We start from the raw sequence: 20,893 nt of genomic DNA, 5'->3' as shown, positions 1-20,893 counted from the left end.
AGGTACTATTTTTATTGGCAGACCTGGGGTAATGCTGGGTGGCAGGAAATTTGTGTCAGTCCGGTGATCCCACAACTTTCCGACACAGAAACATGAGAAACATTTGATTTTTTACAGATAATTTTGCAGGGGATTCTGTGTAGGAAATCGTTGTAGGATCCACGCAAGCCATACCTCCCTGGACTCCCCCAGGTGTCTATTTTTCAGAAATGTCTGGGATTGGTAGGTTTCCCTAGATGGCTGCCAGTCCCGGGATCAAAAACTCAGGTGATTCCCTCTCAAATCAAGGTGTTTTTGTAATCAATAATTTTGAAGTCTCCACAGCACGTTATGGGCTGTTTCTTGTCACGGGCACAAGCCTACCCACACAAGTGAGGTACCATTTTTATTGGGAGACATGGGGGGATGCCAAGTGGGTGGGAGTTTGTGCCTCCCCGCAGTTTCCAGTCTTTCCACCACAGAAAAGTGAGGAAATATTTTCTTTTTTATAAAGTTTGAGGTTTGCAAGGGATTCTGGGTAACAGGACCTGGTGACAGCTACTGAAGTCAAGCTATCCTAGATTCTCCTTAGTGTCTAGTAAAATGTACAGGTTTACTAGGTTTCCCTAGGTGCCAGCTGAGCTAGGGTCCAAATCACTGGTTACTTACATTTGGCAACCTTCTTTCTGTGGAATAGCAGCACTCCTGCTGATCACAAATTTGTATTTTTTTCTTTTTATTTGGTGCCATCCACACATCTTTAGGGGCTCCGAAAATATAGACGGAACTGACATTACTTGAGCCCAAGATGTAGTGTAGTTCCTATATTCCCAATAGGCTCTGCGCATTGGAATAATATAAAAAGCAGTGTAGACGTAGGACTGAGGTCGACTAGGTCTCTACTGACTATATTAGACTTAAGGTTTGCCAGCTAGCTCAGGATAGACAAGAAGGGATTAGCTTCTGACAACCATAAAACATGACAACTTTGCTCCCTCAGAATAAGAGTGTATCTCTTGAGTCGTGTGAAAACAATAGACAGCTATTTCACTCAGTCAAGTGTGCATACTTAGTTTCACCAGAGTGCAGAGAAAAGAGAGACGGGCGTTTTCAATAAAAAGGTGTTATTTATTGAGCAGTCTTCTTTCTCATGCAAGAGAAATGAATTGCTACAATTGCAATACTCATAGTAAAGTAAAGTGCGTACAGTAAATGGAGTATTATGAAATAATACTGTAAAAGCATTGATATGGTTTCTCAGCCATATGATACTTTAAAATAGATAAAAGATATACATACATATATACATTGACTAACGTACTCAACTGGTGCTTCTAAATACGCCTACCCCGGTGTACCTGACCTAAGCCTAATACGTGGGAAGGAGTAAGTAAGTAGCAGTTTAAGTTAAGTTGGTTTTGCCAAGAATTCTCTTTAAGGGTTTAGTCAGCTCCGTACCTGGGTAATAGAAAGCAGGAGGTCTGGTATCTTTCTTTCAGGACTCGATATCCCAGTAACCCGCAAGGGTATCTGGAAACACCGGAGCTGGATTTCTCGGCAGGAGAAAAGACAGCGTCTCTCTCAGTGCGTCAAAAGGGGAGGGGCGGCGTCCGTGGGCTCTCGCATCAGCTGGGCTCTCGGGCAAGTAGATAGCCGCTCTGCTCCAAACCACTGTGTGTTTGCTTAAGGCAGCGTTGGTATATGTATACCTGAAAGGTGCCGGGTTTGACGTAAGGTTGGACATAAGACGTCAATAAAGATGTCACTAAGAACTGGCCGTTCTTACAGTGCTCACAGGAGTTCTAGGACGAAATCAAAACAAAAGCAATGGGGATTTCCCAGGTTGCTGGAGGTTTGGTTTGTTTAGAGAACTCGTTGTGCTTTCTAGGAGTCCGGGGAAGTAGCCTTGCTTAATGTGGACTGCATGGGCTACGACTAAATATGGATATGATTCTTATGCCTTTATAAGCATATTATTGATTATAACCGTATAAGGGCATAAAATAGAAATATCGAATTAGGTTCCTAGATAGAAACACAATACCCACTCCACGATCTAATGTCCATCATTACTAAAACTAAGCAATAGTAAACATATAAAAGTGCATGTGTTTTCCAACCCACCCCAAAATACATATTTGCATTTGAAATGGTATATGGTAAATACACGAAAATGATTATTGGTACTGTACGTTTTTCAAGCAGTGTTATCATTCAGTAAAAAGGATGCATATATATCAGCTGAATGAATCGCGAAAATTACACATGAAATGGCTCTTAATACCGAAGAGAAGGTCGAGACTATTCCATCACATAATAATACAAATGCTTTACATGTGCTAGAGGTTGAGGTAATATATTGTCTCTAGAGTTCCTAAAATAGAAGCTCTGTTCTCTAAGAATAGTTCTACTTTAAGCAGAGTACATGTGCCAGAAAAAGGTAAATATTTTGAAAAAAATTATTTTGCTTTCAGGGGAAAAACAGTTCCAAATATTTTCAGTAGCTTTTGTTTATCAAAGCTGAAGGCCGAATTCAGAGTTCAGGGAACACTGTGTGCTCGTTGCTTAAAAAGTTATTCTTTCTGTTCAGGGGAGAACATCATTTCAGACAGACTCTCAAAAAATTGGTCTACGGCTTCAGGTGAAAGTTCGACCAAGTTTGAAAATGCCGCAACAGTACAGTCGTGAGAATGATTGCTATCATCGATGTCAGGATCAGCAATGCTCACGGAAGGTCGTACCTAGGTGATGCTGCTTTCATCTCGTACTTCACTGCCACATAATCGTAGTGATGAAGTCTCAACGAATGCAGTCATCAGAATCGGTAACCGCTGGGGACAACACGATGCATGAGCCGTAACGGGACTTAGCAAAGTATCTGTATCCATGGGTACTGCTGATGGTAGTGTAAAGCAGACGTCCAACACGCATTCTTCTCCGCATAGCATACATCGAAGCACAGGTAAGATGCAATTCTGCCAGATGGGTCTGAATGAAAGAAACCAGGTCATATTCAGATCTCTTAGCCGGGCTAATCCAAGGACTTTAGTTATGCGGTCCCGATAGCGTATAGCTAGGATCGTTTCTTCCATCGTTGCTGGAGTCTTGTCTGTGACTTGGCTTGCCATATGGAGCAGAAGGATCAAAAAAAAAAATCCTGCTACGAGTCCCAAAAGAAGTGGTCGGCCGCCAAAGACAGAATGGACAAAATTAGGAAAAATGCCCAGAACTGTTTTGAAGGGTGTTAACAATCCCGAAAATATTGTCTTAAATACATGTGGGATGCCACTGGTATCTGACATATTTAGGATTTGGCTTAGCATTTCTGCGAAATGCACGGGGCAATTTGTTGATAAAAGGCTATGTATCTCTGCCGTTGTCCTTGCAACTTGCAGATCATACGTTTCTTTCGATGAAGTTAAGGGCACAGTTGTCTGTAAAAGAACAGACTTTATTCTGCTTAAAGTATCAATTTGAATAGAAGAGATATTCAAAGAAGGCCAAATTGTTGCCTCCGTATCTGGAGTGCTGTTTGGATACAATACTTGCATACAGCAAGTGACCATGGAACTCACGCTGACGAGATAGGCTTTCCCTGGCACCATGCCACAACAGCTGTGGTCTACTATTAGAATATAGCTCCCGTTAGAAAGCCGTCTAAAAAATGGCTCTATCTGTGTTGTAGGAGTGCCATGCAGGTGACATCTGATAAAATCATTCGGTATCTCAGCATTCAATTATGCTGATGATACCCAATTGGTCTTTTCACTGGAAGGAAACAGCTCGGTCCCGTTGGAAACATTCCACCGCTGTATGTCAGCTACAGCTGACTGGCTTCGATCTAACTCCCTTCAGTTCAACAGCAAAAAAAGGAGGTGCTTTACTGTTCTTCTGATAAAATACCGCGTTCACTCCCCGACAACTTTTGGCCCTCGACCTTTCCTGAGACAGTGCCAGCCGCTGAGTCTGCACGTAACTTAGGGGTTACTTTTGGGCCTAACTTGCAGCTGGATATACATGTAAATAAGACCACGGCTACGTGCATGATGCTGTTGCGCATGCTCCGTAAAGTTCTGCCCCTTCTGCCTGAACAGTCTAGACCAGAAGTAGTGCGTGGGACCATCTTAAGTCATTTAGACTATTGCAACACTCTACTTCTGGAAGCCCCTAAAACGTTGCTATGTAAGCTGCAACGGGTGCAGAATATGGCGGCCAAGCTGGCCCTCTCTCGCCCTAACTTCAGCTCCTCCACCGCTGCTCTCCGGGACTTACATTGGTTGCCGGTCCATTTACGTGTTCAGTACAAAGCTGCCTGCCTGGTGTTCAGGGCTTTGCACGGACAGGGCCCGGTCCCACTGCAGAATATGTTTTCATGGTATTCGTCCACGCGATGTTTGCGCTCCTCTTCTGCGTGGCTGGTGGTGGTACCGAGATTCCAGAGAGTGAGGATGGGTGGACGCTCGTTTAGTGTCGCAGCGGCTAAACTCTGGAATTCTCTGCCACTCCTTTTACGAGGTCAAAGGGACCTTCTACCATTTAAAAAAGCGTTGAAGACCCACTTGTTCCCTAGGGCAGTCTAAGATGTTGTTTCTGTTGCTGACAGTGATCTCAAGCGCCAGGATGCCCTTGGGGTGACAGTAAAGCGCTATACAAATACACAATACATACACACATACATACATTATTTGAAGTCCCTTCACAGGCCCCATGCAGGTTAATACCTTGACACAGAAGTATACCGCTTCGTGATCTTTTACAATTCTTACCACTAAGAAATACATTCTGTTTCTTTTCACTGTAACATGTGTGTGTATAAGGTAGTTTCCATGTTGACTTGATGTACCCTTCACCCAACCTTTCATACTGGCCCGCTGGTATATACTCTTGGCTGTATTTAAATTGGAAAGTTAGTATCGGAATTGTAATTATTCCGTGTATTATCCATTCAATGACAGGTCTTTCTGACATTGTCAATGGTAATCTCTCAAGTTTTTCAATGCTCAGAATTGTATAGTCTGCTCCTTTTTGTGCCAAACTGATTTGTTTATCAGTAAGGTTAAAGATAGAGAATAAAGACATTGTGTTGATTAAACGCCATGGAACGTAGCCTGAACGCAGATTTAGCAACGTCCAGCCAAGCTGTACAATAGAACGTAATTGGGACTGACCGTGTTGTAACATTAGTAAGTCCTGCTCTATTATATCAATAGCAGATGATACAATACTGTCCAGTGAATATATTCTGGAGGACAGAGTCATTAACCCATTGTCCACAACAGAAAGTGATTTTTCCAAATTAATCCGATCAATTTCTCGTATTTTTTCTGCTGTTTCAATTTGCATTACTTTCCAAGCTTCGTTGTACGCAGCGTATATACCGGCCGCTATGAAACGTTTTTGACGCTGTTTGCGTGGTCCCATTATGAAATCACGCAAGTCAGCACCGTTTTTAAGTAAAGTCAAGTGTTGCTTGATTTCAGCCAGTGTGGATTTTTGTAGCCACTCAAGGCATAGTTTGCCTACACTTTATGTTGTAACTATCCCTGGATGTTGTCTCTGGGAGTATCTAGGGTCTGGCCTGGTCATTTTTAACCCCTGTATTTTGTTCAGGAATCTATCTTGACAGTTATTTGTGTCTGTGGGCCAGATCAATCATTTTATCCAATCAGGATGTGTTCTGTTTTGGTTAAAAATATGGGATACGTCTATCTCAACATCTGTAGTGCTATTACTGTCAGGTGTTGGCTTTGGAATAGACGGTTTGTTTAAATCTTTTATCTTGGCTAGGCCAAGACAAGTAGCCTGTTGAATGGTATCATTCAAGAATATTATTTGTTCTGGGATCATGCAGGCTCTAAATTATGCTTCTAGACCTTTGACCTGCCATTCTTTTGTACCCCAGATGGTTTTTGTTTCAATATTATTTTTCCAGAATTCAAAACCAAATGTAATCATTTTTTCATAAAATTTTTCCGAATAGATCAATTTAGTATTTGTCAGCATTGTTTTTACCCCTGTCTTATTCAACAGTTTGAAATAAAACGTTTCTGCATCACTTGTGTTAAACCCTGAGAAGTATGGGAATTTCTCGTAAAATGTTTTCGAACTGCTTTGAGGTGGAGTTGCACAATGTTCCCATTGATTATAATTAAAAACATTTCTAGGTTGAGCAGATGTATGCAAATAGTGATGTGCAAAGTGATTATACCAATACATTTCTTCATAATTTGATGAACCCTGTAAGTAATTATGTTATGTAAATTTTGCTGACATTACTAAATCTGACATCATATCATTAATACTTTCAAAGTCCCAATCATCAGAGAATATACTCGGTTTTACAAAGTTACTTAATGAAACCTTGAACTGATGTGGATATTTCAAGAGCTCAACCGGGCCATAGTTATCATAATCCGTTTTGTCTCATGCTACCCCACCGGGTATTGGTTTGGCTGTGACATTCACTGATGATAGTTCTCTTTTCTCGTTGTGAGATGACTTGTGTGGCTTTAGGACCAAGTTGATGTTCTGACTTGCTGTGTCCATTGTACTGTATTTTCCCTCAATGAATTTTCCCAAACAAAGAACCATGATGAGCCAAAGCAGGAGGAAAAGTACACCTAACACAATCCAAAATTCAATCCATGGAGAAATCAGGTAGGTTTCTTTGAGTTGATGAAAGAGTTCAGTTACTTTGTCTTTAAAAGTTTTTATTGCTGGCGTTTCTTCCGGTTCGCTTGGATCTTCAGAAAAATCATCGAAATTGACGAAGTAGCCAGATGCAGTTCTGTCAATTGTTGGAATTGCTTCAGAATTTTCCTTTTTTTTAAATTTTTATTTTCATTAGCATAGTCTGAGGCTACATCGTTGTAGACAGATGTTTCTTGACGAACTGTTGCAATTTGGGTTTCAGGAGGCACAAGTTCCATGACTTTGTTGCATAGTCCTTTTTTATTCACTGCAGGTTTATCAAATGTGATTAGTCTCTCAGTTTGAACCTCTTCGATTGTAGCAAATTTTGGTACTCTGCTATTTCTTGGGAGTCCACTGGGCCTACTACTTATTATTGGCCACATGATTGTGGTTTTACCAGGTCGATGGATACAACTCGGTTCTCCTTTTTACCAGCAAGGGGCGGTAGTACAACTGATCTTGTTCCGCTGACAGCTAAGACAGGTACTGCTTTTCTGTAAGAAGGCCCAAATTCCTTCTTCACCGCGATCTTCTCTCTGACCAGATCCCCAATCTTTGGAATCCAGACAGGCCTTGCTGGGACAGGTGGTTTATCTTCAGTGGCTGTTGCCTGCTGTTTTAACTTTACGTTGCTCAGGCCTTTTCTTGTTTCATTTAAGTCCTGTAAAATAGCCAAACAATCTTTGATATCAAAGCATTTTTCTTCTACCACTGAAGTCTGACTATCAAGGTCCTGAATATGCATTCTAGTCCCGAACAATAGTTCGTACGGACTAAAACATTTTAGATAATTTCTTGGCAGATTATTAAGACTATGTTGGACACTTGTTAAATGTTGGACCCACCCATCACCCGAACCTAATACCTTCGCCGTTATAGATTGCTTTATGTCCCGGTTTTTTCTTTCCACTACCGCATTTCCCTCAGGATGGAAGGGACAAGAGTTCCGCAATTCAATGCACAGGCTAGCCATGGCCTCCTTATAAGCCTGAGAGCTAAAAGCAGGACCCTGGTCAGAATGTAGCATGGCAATTGCGTATGTGCCGATACGGACTCGCAAATCTTTTATAACAGTTCTGGCGTCAGTCGAGCGCTGGTGTCTACATTTTAAGTGAATCTGGTCTTAAACATAAATGGGACGCATTTCTCCTATTGGATTTCTGCGTATAGATAGCCTTCTGCTTTCTAAAAGAAGGGTCTTGGCAATACTCCGGTCGGTTCGCCACTGCGATCTCTGTTGCAGTTTGGACAGTCCATTGCAAATTTGTAGTTATGCAGGCTCATCCCCGGCCACCAGTATTCTGATTGTAATTCTTTCAGAGATTCCTTGATGTCTTGGTGCCTTAGACCCAATCCCATATGTGCTTCCTGAATCAAGAAGACTCTCCTGTTCGTGTTTGGAATTACTCTATCCCCCACTCCAGGGATTCGAGCAAACGGAACGGAGTTTGCATCAATTATGTATGTATAATTGAGTGGATAGTTCACAGCTAATGCTGCACAGTCGCCTTTTGAAGACGTTTTTACCACCAGCATCATTTCCCCGTCTATGTATTTTTCTGAACGCTTTTTTGTGGCTACGGAAGTCGGTTGAGATGCTTCCGCTTTGGCTATGTGAGCCAATGAATTCCCTGCAACGTGAACGCCATCACGTTGATGACTCAGTGTATGTATCACGTGAGTCTTTTGTAGTTCTTTCTGTAAAAGAACTACTTGTTCCCAAAGCTTTTTATGCTTTATTGTGGCACCTGTGTCATCTTTGTAATCATTTTGAACCCAGTTCTGCAAGTCATTATTGTAAGATTTGACGCAGTAATGCGAATCGCACACTATTAGTGTGGGGAATTCGCGATCAGCATTTTCAAGCGCCATCTTTAAAGATCTTATTTCAGGTTGCTGAGTTGAGCTGTTTCTGAGTGATTCAGTTTTTGTGACTATTGGTCTGAATTTAGCAAAGCGCCAGCGACCTTTAAGAATCGCGCCCGCAGCTTTGTAGGATTTTTTCTCTACATCGTAATGTTGTGCAAATCTGTCCATGTAGATTACACATGTGTACTGTTCGAGAGGCAGAATTTCGATTGGCAGAGGATATTCTTTTTCATATGTTAGATCTTTCATTTTTTTCATTTTCGGGTCAAAATAGTATTTCACGTCTTCTGCAGCAAGAGAATTTTCCCATTCGATCCATTTTGGATCTAATGCCTCAGCAGTCAAATTGCGTGGGCTTGTTAATGCCTCAAAGGCGGATTCTGCTGTTAAAACAGTTATCCTTTTGCCTTGGGCTTGGGCTCTTTCTTTTGCTACAGCAGTTTGAACCGCATTTACAATATTTTCTGTAAGACTGAATGTCTTTTCAGCTTGTGTGTACAAATGTGATTTGTAAGCTATTGGTACCGTTTCTCCCTCGTTAGAGGTCAGGTACGTGAATCCGCATCTTCCTGGGATGACTCGGATTACAAGGTTGCGTATGTTTTCGCGTGTTTGCAATTTTGTTTTAGCTAACATGTCTCAAAATTTCTGTGTGTTTTTGAGTCCAATTGATTGGTTTAAAAACAGGTTTTATTAATTCATACAGAGGTTTAAGCCTCTCTGCATAATTTAGAATGTAAGTTCTTCCGAAATTCAGGAAACCTAGTATTGATTGTAAGTTCTTCAGCGTTTTTGGTACTTGGAGTACAGCGCACTTCTCTAAGAAGTTGTCTGCTAGGCGTTTGCCTTCACTTGATAATTCATATCCTAAAAACAGGACAATTAGATGGGCAATTCATGACTTTTTAAAGTTGAATTTGTAATCCTCTGCTGCGAACCCAAGTATTATGGTGTTCACTCTTTTCAAGTGAGTATCCAGGTCATCATCTGTGAGATAGATGTCATTGACATAAGATAATGCCTCATCATCATATATTTGTAGTAACTCTGTTACTCTTGCTGAGAATAATCCTGGGCTATTCTTGAATCACTGTGGGAGTCGACAGAATTTTCTGTGACCCCATTATTGAGAAAGCGGTCAAATACCTGCTTTCAGGTGCAATGTTTTGACAAAAGAATCCATTAGAGATGTCTACTGTCGTTTTGTATTTTTTGCGCACAATGTTATTCATTAGTGCTGCACTGTGTGAATTTTGTACTGCAAATGTTTTGCAACATGAGTTAAGGTGTCTGTAGTCCAAAACTAGACGATATGAATCGTCTGGCTTGGAGACAGGAAACAAAGGATTGTTCATTTGAGGGGTGCATGTTTCAATCACCCCTTGGTATTCAAGTTGATCTAAGATCTCCCTGACTTTCTTTGTAGCTTCTTGCTTAATTGGGTACTGCCTTTGTGCAGTTGGTTGACATTTTAACTGGATTTTATGAGGAGGAGAGTCCTCATCCCATCCTACATGATTTTTATATAATGCAGGAGCTTGGGCCACTGCCCATTTTCTTGCATATGTATATTTTCTATGAATTGGAATATGATTTGAGAAGGCAGGCATAATCATTTCTACGCCATGAGGGCACTCCCTGACAAAATCTGGTGGCCAGTCTTTTCTCAGCTAAAAGGATGTCATAGCCTTTTGAAAGGTTATCCCAAAAGAGACCTCTTACTTTCCTAGTCTTATCTCCCTCTATACGTAATGTTATTTCGTATATTTTATGAGGTTTGCTAACTCTGGTATCTGCAGTTTCCACCTGAATGTATTCATTCATGTCCACTGTCTCCAGAAGATTCATCAGGATCTTGCGAGCTATGGTCACTTCTGCTGCGCTGTCTAGCATTGTCTGGGCCCACTCTCCGTTTTTCAGTTGTGTCCTCAGTATCCTTGGCATGTTTAATTATTTTAATACTGGCTACCTTCTTTCTTGGAAATTGTAATTTTTACTTTGATGAGCAGGTTCCTTGTCTTTGTACCTGACGTGCTCTTCCCTGTGTTCTGATTATTATTATTATATTATTATTATTATATGAAACTTGTAACGCGCTCAGCTTACCCGGGGGCATCCCGGCGCGACAGACCAAGAAGGAGAGACTCGATTACTCACTACTTAGGAAACAAATAGGTTTTTAGGAGTTTCCTGAATAGTAGGATCTTGGGCTCTGAGCGAATCTTAAGGGGCAGAGAGTTCCACAGAGATGCCACCTGTACCGAAAAACGCCTGCCCCCAGTCCGAGCTCTCTTAACTCTCGCAGATTGCAAAAGATGTTGCTGGTCCGAGCGCAGAAGGCGTGGAGGTTTATAAGGACGGGCCATATTAAAAAGGATGGGGGGGCCTTTGCCATGTAGAATTTTATGGGCCGTACACAGCGCCTTGAATTTCACCCGCTCCTTAACAGGGAGCCAGTGAAGCGCTTTGAGGGCCGGGGCAGCAGACTGCCTTCTAGGGATCTCCATCAAGACTCTGGCGGCTGCGTTTTGCACCTGTTGGAGGGTTTTAAAGGTCGCTTCGGGGGCGCCAAGAAACAGGGCATTTCCATAGTCGAGCCTCGACAGGATTAAACCACGCATCAAAAGCTTCTTAGCTGGATCCGGAAGCAGTGGTAGCACCTTTCGGGCTGACTTCAGTAGACCGAAGCAAACCCCCGCGGTCTTCCTGGCGTGAGTCCTAAAGGACAGATCTTCCTCCAACCATACTCCCAAGGACTTGATCTCCTTCTTGGGGGATGGTGGATCGCCAAGAGACCGGGGCCAACAGCTGGCAATAATGGAGGGACTGGAGTTGCCCAAGAGCATCAGCTCAGTTTTTCCTCCATTGAGCTTTAGAGCCGAGTTGGACATCCAATGGTAGACATTGGCCAGGCAGTCATGTAACACATTGGGTTGTTCCGCCAGCTGAGTGAGGCCCACCACCAGCTGAGTATCATCAGCATAGCTGATGATCTTCAACCCCGAGGGGGCTACCACTCTTTCAAGTGGAGTCATGTATGCATTGAACAAAGTAGGGCTCAACGATGAGCCCTGCGGGACTCCACATTGAAGAGGGAATAGGGAAGACTGCTCTGCCCCTTCCCAGACTTGGTAGAAACGGTTGGAGAGGAAGGATCCCAACCATTTCAGGGCCGTCCCTGAGACACCTACCTCTGACAGGCGTTGGAGGAGCACCTGATGACTCACGGTGTCAAAGGCAGCACTCAGGTCCAGGAGGATCACTGCCACTGATCCTCCAGCATCAAGAGTGCTCCTTGCTTCCTCCACTACCGCCAGCAGGGCCGTGTCCGTTCCCTGGCCGGGACGGAAACCAGTCTGGGAGTCTCCCAACAGGTGGTTGGACTCAAGATGGTAGGAAAGCTGACGGTTAACCAGCTTCTCGGCGATTTTAGAGAACCCCGGCAGAAGCGAGATTGGCCTGAAGTTGGTCAAATTGGAGGGATCCAAGCCTGGTTTTTTCAGTAGGGCTTTTACTACTGCCCTTTTCCATCTCTGAGGGACTATGCCATGAGAGAGAGAAAGATTAATAAGGTCGGTCAGCGGAGCTGACAGAGTGTTAGCCACAAGTTTAAGATGTTTCATAGGGACTGGATCACTCGCAGATCCACTCTTCATCTCCAACAAGACCTTTGTAACCTCCTCTTCCTAGAAGGGGCCAAAGGAGACAAGTTCGGTCAAACAGCTTATTGGACCAGCAGCCGGTTCAGAGATTTGAGGCATAACGGGCAGAGAGGATAGGATTGTATCTATTTTTGAATGGAAGAAACTAGCCAGCTCTTCACATTTGTCTTTAGGATTGGCATGCACGACTGGCGGGACCGGGGCTTTCAAAAGTTCTTTAAAAATTTTAAACGATTCTCTTGGAGAATTACTTGCCCTCTCAATCCTATCACTAAAGAAATTCTTTTTGACATCCTTCAGTGCACTTTTGTATTTCCTCATCTCTCTTTTATAATTAGCCCGGCTTTCTTCCGTCTGCTCTCTCCTCCAGGCACGTTCAAGCCTTTTGCAAGAAGTTCTACAACTCCTAAGTTCCGGAGTGTACCAGGGGGCAGAAGCGATTCTTCTCTCCCTGATAAGCCTCCTTTTTTTAGGAATCAGTAGATCAAGAGAGTTAGTGAGCCAATTAGCCAGGTGTTGATCAGCAATATTGGGGTCATCTACAGGGTCAGGGCGAGTTATAGCTAGCTCTTCAACCCAACTGTCAACCGGCAGCTTCGACCAGAGTCGTTCCACAGTATGTTGTCTAGGCACGGGATCTCCCCGGTTCTTCAACAACCAACTGAAAGGAATAAGGTGGTGATCCGTCCAGGGAAGGGCCAACATCTGGAGGGCTTGCAGGTTGGCAGAATTAGCAAAGACAGCATCAAGCTGATGACCTCTGTTGTGAGTAGATCCCATATGAGCGAGGTGAAGATCAAGAGCACCAAGTGAGCTCAATAAATCTCTTGCTACTACATCATTGGGGTCATCGAAGTGAAGATTAAAATCCCCAAGAAGTACAAAGTTGCACGAGGCAGCAGCTAATGGAATGATGGCCTCAATAAGAGAGTCCACAAAATTCCCCAGCATAGCAGGAGGCCGATACAAAAGGAGGCCAGAGATGGAAACGGAAGAAGATATGCCGAGGGAAAAATGACAGCTTTCAGCGTTGGTAATACCGCAATCTACAGCTTTGCACACAAGTGTGTCTCTATACACGATAGCCACTCCACCCCCTCTCCCATCCGGCCTATCAAGATGGAAAATGAGGTATCCCGGCGGGAGAGCGTTGACAATGTCGGGACCAGAACACGCGGTCAACCACGTTTCCGTCAGGAATAACACATCCAGACAGTGGTCCAAAAGGAGGGAGTGTATTTCCAACGCGTGACAAGGCAGTGATCTGCAATTAAGCAAAGCCATAGTGAGTGAATTTGAAATCACACAGCTCTTAGATAAACGACATCCATGACAATGTTTAAACGCAGTACCCTCAACCCAGTAGTAACGGCAACTAGGCAGTTTAGGCGCGCGAAGCGAGAGCAGTGAATCCCGTGAATACCTGTGGGGGGGGGGGCCAGAAGTCTGGGTGGATTGAGCAGAGTGGCATGCCCTGAGCCCGTCTGGGCCTGGACGGGCACAGACGGGCTTGACTCTGGCGAAACTCCGGCGATATTCCGGCATCCCCGCTGCGCGTCTCCGCTGCACGTGGACATGGCTGATTTTAAGCACTAGTCGCCTCCTAGAGAGAGGACTAGCGCGTGCACCCTCTTCCCCAACCAAAGATAGCCGCCAACCAACAAACAAGGGCGAGGGACCCGCAAAGAGCGGTGGTTCCACCGATTACAGTGCAAGTAAGATGATGCAGTTACAGGTAGGCGAGGGCCAAGTAAATTAAAAGCAGGGGAAACAATTTAAACTCAAATATACAAAAATACAAAAAACGGGTATTTTAAAAGCTCAAAAGAGCAAGCAGGCAAGTTCGCGCAGAGTAGAAGCGCTGCATGTGGTGCGCTAATGGTCAAGAACGAACTGACCAGATGATGCCTGGTTTTAAGCACTAGTCGCCTCCTAGAGAGAGGACTAGCGCGTGCACCCTCTTCCCCAACCAAAGATGGCCGCCAACCAACAAACAAGGGCGAGGGACCCGCAAAGAGCGGTGGTTCCACCGATTACAGTGCAAGTAAGATGATGCAGTTACAGGTAGGCGAGGGCCAAGTAAATTAAAAGCAGGGGAAACAATTTAAACTCAAATATACAAAAATACAAAAAACGGGTATTTTAAAAGCTCAAAAGAGCAGCAGGCAAGTTCGCGCAGAGTAGAAGCGCTGCATGTGGTGCGCTAATGGTCAAGAACGAACTGACCAGATGATGCCTGGTTTTAAGCACTAGTCGCCTCCTAGAGAGAGGACTAGCGCGTGCACCCTCTTCCCCAACCAAAGATGGCCGCCAACCAACAAACAAGGGCGAGGGACCCGCAAAGAGCGGTGGTTCCACCGATTACAGTGCAAGTAAGATGATGCAGTTACAGGTAGGCGAGGGCCAAGTAAATTAAAAGCAGGGGAAACAATTTAAACTCAAATATACAAAAATACAAAAAACTGGTATTTTAAAAGCTCAAAAGACCGTCCTCTTCTTTCCGATTTCTGCGAGGAAGTCTGAAAAGATCGAGAGGGACGTGTATCAATATCTTGATATCTATCAGGTTTTTTCAAATGATCCCTATTTCTAAGGTTGTATCTTTTCTCAGAGGGCTCCCTCTGGGGAGACTTGTTTCCTCGGTCAGGAGATCTTTCTCTTCATTGAGGAGACCTTCCTCTGGACTGGAATCTTTTTTCTTTGGGAGTGCATTGTTTATTTCCATCCTAGCTCTTTTTTGGAGTGTTTAGATTATTTTTAATAAAAAAAAATTCAGGATTTTCAGTTAGTTGGGGTTTTACTGGTTTCCCACCCAAACTATCTCTACCTAGTTCTTCATAGGACTTTTCTATGATTCTGGCAAGTTCAAATGGCTGTTCTGCTATATCTGTTTCTTTCAATTTCTGGCGGATCGCCACAGATGCTGCTTCTCCTTTTATGTTGGCTAATAATATAGCCGAGACCTGCTTGAAATCTTTCAGTAATTTCATACCCAGAGTTAAAGCAGGTTCTGGACCGTATTCATTTTGAATTTGTCTTAGCACATCTGGTATAACCGCCATGGACGGAACACCATGTGTTTTTTTGTAAATTGAAGCAAAGACTGTGCCCCAAGTGTCACAGTCCTCCACATGTGGTGCGATCCCCATTGGAAGACAGATAGTCAGAATTCTAGTCAGAATTCTGTGTTTCTCAGTAGGTGTAGTATCAGGAAATACTGCCTCTATTTGAGTTATTTTTTGTGCTAACCAGAATGGAATTTGTTCCCGTTTTGTGGGTACTTTGCCAAGACATGATTGTATGTTCTGTGGTGTAATCTTGTTTGTGTTCCCCTGATGAGGGGTCAGCTGTGGTATGTTAATCGCTGGTTGGACTGTTGAAGTCCGCATTACATATTGGACCAATTGTCAATGTATTTTAATTAGTATTTTTAGCTGGGCTAAAAGTTCCCGGTCTGACATTTTTTCGATGTCTGGATGTGGTGTGTAGCTGGCTAGAACCGGCCACATTGCTCCTGGTCTACCTAGTGGACCGAGCCTGGTGATGTGATTATTATGTTTTAGGGCGCCTTTAAACCAGAGCAGGTGCTCTTGGTAATTTAATGGGATTTCAACCTCCTCGAGGAGGTTCCTCTATTTTGTAATAGTGGAATTCTTGTGTTACAGTGTTTGCTGCTGGAAAGTTTATCCATGAATAGAATACCTCTGTCTGCCGATATTCATGGGCCTCTACCACGAATATGACTGTACCACCTCGTGATGTCAGTCCATTTTCTATGAGTTTAAGAGTTATAGTTTTTCTTATGTTGACCGGAATGAGTATAACATTAGGGTCATTGTCTTGGAGACTCGTGTCATCCGCTAGGAGTTGAGCTGCTATTCTAGCTGTCTCCCTTTCGTCTTCACTTTCCGTCATTTTTACTAACAGAAAGGCATTTGTTGCAGATCAAGTTTCAAGGAAACAAAGATTAGGTGCACAATATTTTGGAACACTGTATCCTTCAACGTTGATTATACCAAAAACTATACATAGGAATCTCTTCCTACTAGGTTCTGGCGGATTTTAACCTTTTACCCACTCCAGACGTCTATTGGAATTTTTACGGGAATAGGGTCTGTGTGAAAAAGCACGACTGAGTTACTCTAACGTCTTGCGTTAGATTTATCGCCTTACCAAACGTTGGGCGCCATGTAGTGTAGTTCCTACATTCCCAATAGGCTCTGCGCATTGGAATAATATAAAAAGCAGTGTAGACGTAGAACTGAGGTTGACTAGGTCTCTACTGACTATATTAGACTTAAGGTTTGCCAGCTAGCTCAGAGGTCACTAGAAACTTTCTCGAATAAACGAGGAGGAGTTTAACCTCCCTGGATAGACAAGAAGGGATTAGCTTCTGACAACCATAAAACATGACAACTTTGCTCCCTCAGAATAAGAGTGTATCTCTAGAGTTGTGTGAAAACAATACACAGCTATTTCACTCAGTCAAGTGTGCATACTTAGTTTCACTATAGTGCAGAGAAAAGAGAGACGGGCGTTTTCAATAAAAAGGTGTTATTTATTGAGCAGTCTTTTTTTTCATGCAAGAGAAATGAATTGCCACAATTGCAATACTCGTAGTAAAGTAAAGTGCGTACAGTAAAAGGAGTATTATGAAATAATACTGTAAAAGCATGGATATGGTTTCTTAGTCATATGATACTTTAAAATAGATAAAAGATATACATACATATATACATTGACTAACGTACTCAACTGGTGCTTCTAAATACGCCTACCCCGGTGTACCTGACCTAAGCCTAATACGTGGGAAGGAGTAAGTAAGTAGCAGTTTAAGTTAAGTTGGTTTTGCCAAGAATCTGACTCAAGAATTCTCTTTAAGGGTTTAGTCAGCTCCGTACCTGGGTAAGGGAAAGCAGGAGGTCTGGTATCTTTCTTTCAGGACTCGATTTCCCAGTAACCCGCGAGGGTATCTGGAAACACCGGAGCTGGATTTCTCGGCAGGAGAAAAGACAGCGTCTCTCTCAGTGCGTCAAAAGGGGAGGGGCGGCGTCCGTGGGCTCTCGCATCAGCTGGGCTCTCGGGCAAGTAGATAGCCGCTCTGCTCCAAACCACCGTGTGTTTGCTTAAGGCAACGTTGGTATATTTATACATGAAAGGTGCCGGGTTTGACGTAAGGTTGGACATAAGACGTCAATAAAGATGTCACTAAGAACTGGCCGTTCTTACAGTGCTCACAGGAGTTCTAGGACGAAATCAAAACAAAAGCAATGGAGATTTCCCAGGTTGCTGGAGGTTTGGTTTGTTTAGAGAACTCGTTGTGCTTTCTAGGAGTCCGGGGAAGTAGCCTTGCTTAATGTGGACTGCATGGGCTACGACTAAATATGGATATGATTCTTATGCCTTTATAAGGATATTATTGATTATAACCGTATAAGGGCATAATATAGAAATATCGAATTAGGTTCCTAGATAGAAACACAATAAAGCATTCTATGTGTTGACCATGCCATGTCTGGCATCTCCTCATGGCACCGTTTGTGAATAAGGGGACAGACAGACAGACACCCACACACACACACACACACACACACACACACTTTTGTGCTTTTAACTGTGCCTTTGAGATGACTGTATTGCCCCATTAACTTTGTGGTTTTGTCCTTTATGTCTCCTATATCTCTTTTTCCTTTCAGTGCCTTGGCTGCCTCTCTACTATTCACATTCGAGGCGTCTTTTCTGTTACTTATATGTACACTTTTGAGGTCTCAACCCTTTCCTGGTCTCTTCCACTGTTGCATATCTGCCTATTTTTCTTCTTTGTTCTTTCTCCCCTCCTCTTTTCCTTCAGTTACCTTTTTTCGTCTTTGCCTCAGAGCTCTCCCTGCCCTGTTGCTCTCATTTCATTTTACTCTTTGCTTCTGCCCTTATATATTAAATGAGAACACAAGCATACAAAAGCATTATGGAAACTCTCGATTTGGCCATTCAGGAATGGTATACAAAACAATAATGTAGACACACATTGGTTTTCTGGACTCTAGTAATACGGCATTACAGGATAAAAAGGAAACCCAACCACACTGTGTTGCAATTCATTATTGCAACTGGTTATATGGGTTGACTACAGCCTTATTGAAATGTATATTTATGGTTGTTTTATGGAGGTTGAAATTGTGGGTATTCCAGGACATAACGAGACTGATTGTGTGGGCCAAACAAGGAGTTTGGGAATGGGTGATCATTTCATAATGGGAATATTTTGAGGGACTAGTGTAATTATTATAATTATCATATTTTACCATAGTGGAACATTATAGAAAATGCTAATTTTGTCATGTTGAGATGTTCTTGCATTGGTGGTGTACATATAGGGAGGCATCGTGGGCTAAATGTGTGCATGCTACTGCATATGGGATCCTGTAATATGGGCTTCCGGAGGATTATGGAATGGACAATATAGCAGTAGGAGGTAAGATATTACTGAAGTAGTTGGAAGTCAATCAAATTTCAGATTTTCGAATACGTTTTTGTTTGTTTCATTTTAGGTGAACTGCCCTACGAACATAAGATTGTAATAGCAGGCAATCATGAATTGACCTTTGACCGAGAATTTATGGCCGATTTAATCAAACAAGACTTCTACTATTTTCCTTCTATGTGTAAATTAAAGCCCGAGAATTATGAAAATGTGCAGTCGTTTCTTACTAACTGCACTTATCTTCAAGACTCTGAAACGACTGTAAGGGGTTTCAAGATTTATGGGTCTCCGTGGTAAGTCATTTCTTAAATTAATTGTAATTTCATCTCCTAAATTTAATGACTATGTTTTTCACTTGCTGAGATGCAAGTTGCTTCTACTAGTTTAATTAGGGAAATAGTTATTTTGCATGGGCAAACTCCTGCTTAGCAGATTAAGTATGTAAAGTAATAGCACCATTATTTAGGAGCTGTGTCTATTGAAGTTACCAATATGTTGTTATAGATGTATATATTCCTACAGACAATGAATATGTTCGGTAAATTGTTATCAAGTAAAGCGACTGTATTTTATATTAAATTGTGCCTAATAGATTTAGGCATCTGTTGGATTATTGTTTTATTTATTTGCATCAGCAAATTTGCATGTTAATGATATTTCTATAACACCGACCTAGACACTTAGCTAAAATGGTGCTTCAAGAGCAACACAGTTAGCAAAAAAGCTTTGGCAAGCCAGTAGGTCTCGCCCCTGTGAAAACTATTTGCTTTGCCAATGTATTTTAGCCATGTTGTACAGCAGCATGGCTGTGCAGCATGGCTAAAAATAAAGTTAGAAAAATAAAGCGCCATGACACGGCCAACACTTTTTTCCTAACTTTACTTTCAGCCATGCTGCACAGACACGCTGCTGTACAACATGACTAAAAGGCATTAGCAAACCAATAACTTTTGTAAAGGCGAGTCCTATTGTCTGTGCCCATGCTTTTTATTGTCTCCATTTACCCCAATCAAGGTTATTGAGGTCTTTGCTGACACTAACAAGTGGAACTGCTTTCCTACGTTTATCCCAGCCTGGGTCCTCCAAGTATGTAGTGAATAACTTTTATTAACTGTGCGATTACTTAAAATCTTTACAGTATAAAACACATAAACAGCGCCCCACTTCCAACTACCCTTCCCCCGGGAAAAACACGGTGTTCAGCTTTAAAATAGCACCGTGGCTCCACAGGCTCTGTTTACTACTTCATGTCCATTTAAAACTTCAATTAAAAGATTTTTTTATTTTTTAAAGTTAAAATATTAGGTTAGCACCGTTTCACATTTTTACACCTCTAGGGATCAATGGTTATATAAGAATCCAATTATATAAGAATCCATTCTCTCCGTGATATTAATTGTCATTAAGAAAAGTTCTTAACCTGCCCCCTGTTTGGCCCCAAGTTTTATTTCTGATTTCAGTGACCTTGCAAGAAACCCCTGACTTAGGTGGCGACTAACATGGTAAGGGCACCAGATAATTTTCATTGCAGAATGACAGGACCCCTGAATTCTGCGGCCTTTTGATGGGAATCAAGTGCAATTCTAATTTGATGGATACATTTGCCAACCCTGGCAAGTAAGCAAGTTGTGGTTTCTGAAAAGCACCAGTCCGAGGCCTCTCTGCAGGTTCTGAGGCCCAAGTCCCTTAGGGCCGGGCGCAGCAAACGACGACGATCGCTGGCCAGCTTTGAGCAGCAGCATAAAAGATGTAGCCAAGATTCTCTGTGGTAATTTCATAACCGGCAGGAGATGATGCTGTCAGTACGTGCCCATTTTGGGTTAAAATCCAAAATCTTGAGGGCCAGAAGGCGCAAGTACAGAATTTTCTTTCTTGTTTGGGCTGAAAGTGAATCTCACAAATATGGTTGAACTTTCCCAGGAGTATATGACTCATCCAGGGCCAGTGTGAGGGAGTTGTACCGGAGTGATGAACGATCCAGTTCAGACGAGATTGGGCCCAGGCATAGTAAGGAATTTCGTGAAGGGGCATGCTCTTTGCCTTGATTTTAAGTAGGTCTATTGCTTGTTCCAACTTGGAGCGCCATGGGGAACCCGCTGCCCTGAAAATACATTTTAGAAAATATTTGAGATTGTTTTCAGGGGCTTTCAGTACTCTGATGTAATATTTTATTAGGTCCCCCTGTATTACCAAGTCGGGTCGGTTCAAT

The 20,893-nt window shown here is 42.7% G+C and overlaps 1 protein-coding gene across 5 annotated transcripts in view; it reads left to right on the top strand.

Annotated features, from left to right (window-relative positions):
• Positions 1-20,893, top strand: part of MPPED1 (metallophosphoesterase domain containing 1) — an 881,293-nt gene that overhangs the window by 520,325 nt on the left and 340,075 nt on the right. For all 5 annotated transcript variants that reach the window (XM_078673877.1, XM_078673876.1, XM_078673875.1 and 2 more), the window contains one exon: positions 18,752-18,977. In XM_078673877.1, coding sequence (XP_078530003.1) covers positions 18,752-18,977 — 226 coding nt within the window. The remainder of the gene's footprint in view (positions 1-18,751; positions 18,978-20,893) is intronic.

This window comes from Lissotriton helveticus, chromosome 1_1, assembly GCF_964261635.1.
Source record: "Lissotriton helveticus chromosome 1_1, aLisHel1.1, whole genome shotgun sequence".
Classification (NCBI taxonomy): Eukaryota; Metazoa; Chordata; class Amphibia; order Caudata; family Salamandridae; genus Lissotriton; species Lissotriton helveticus.
Note: the sequence above shows the minus strand (reverse complement) of the source record. Positions and strands in the feature narration are given on the sequence as shown.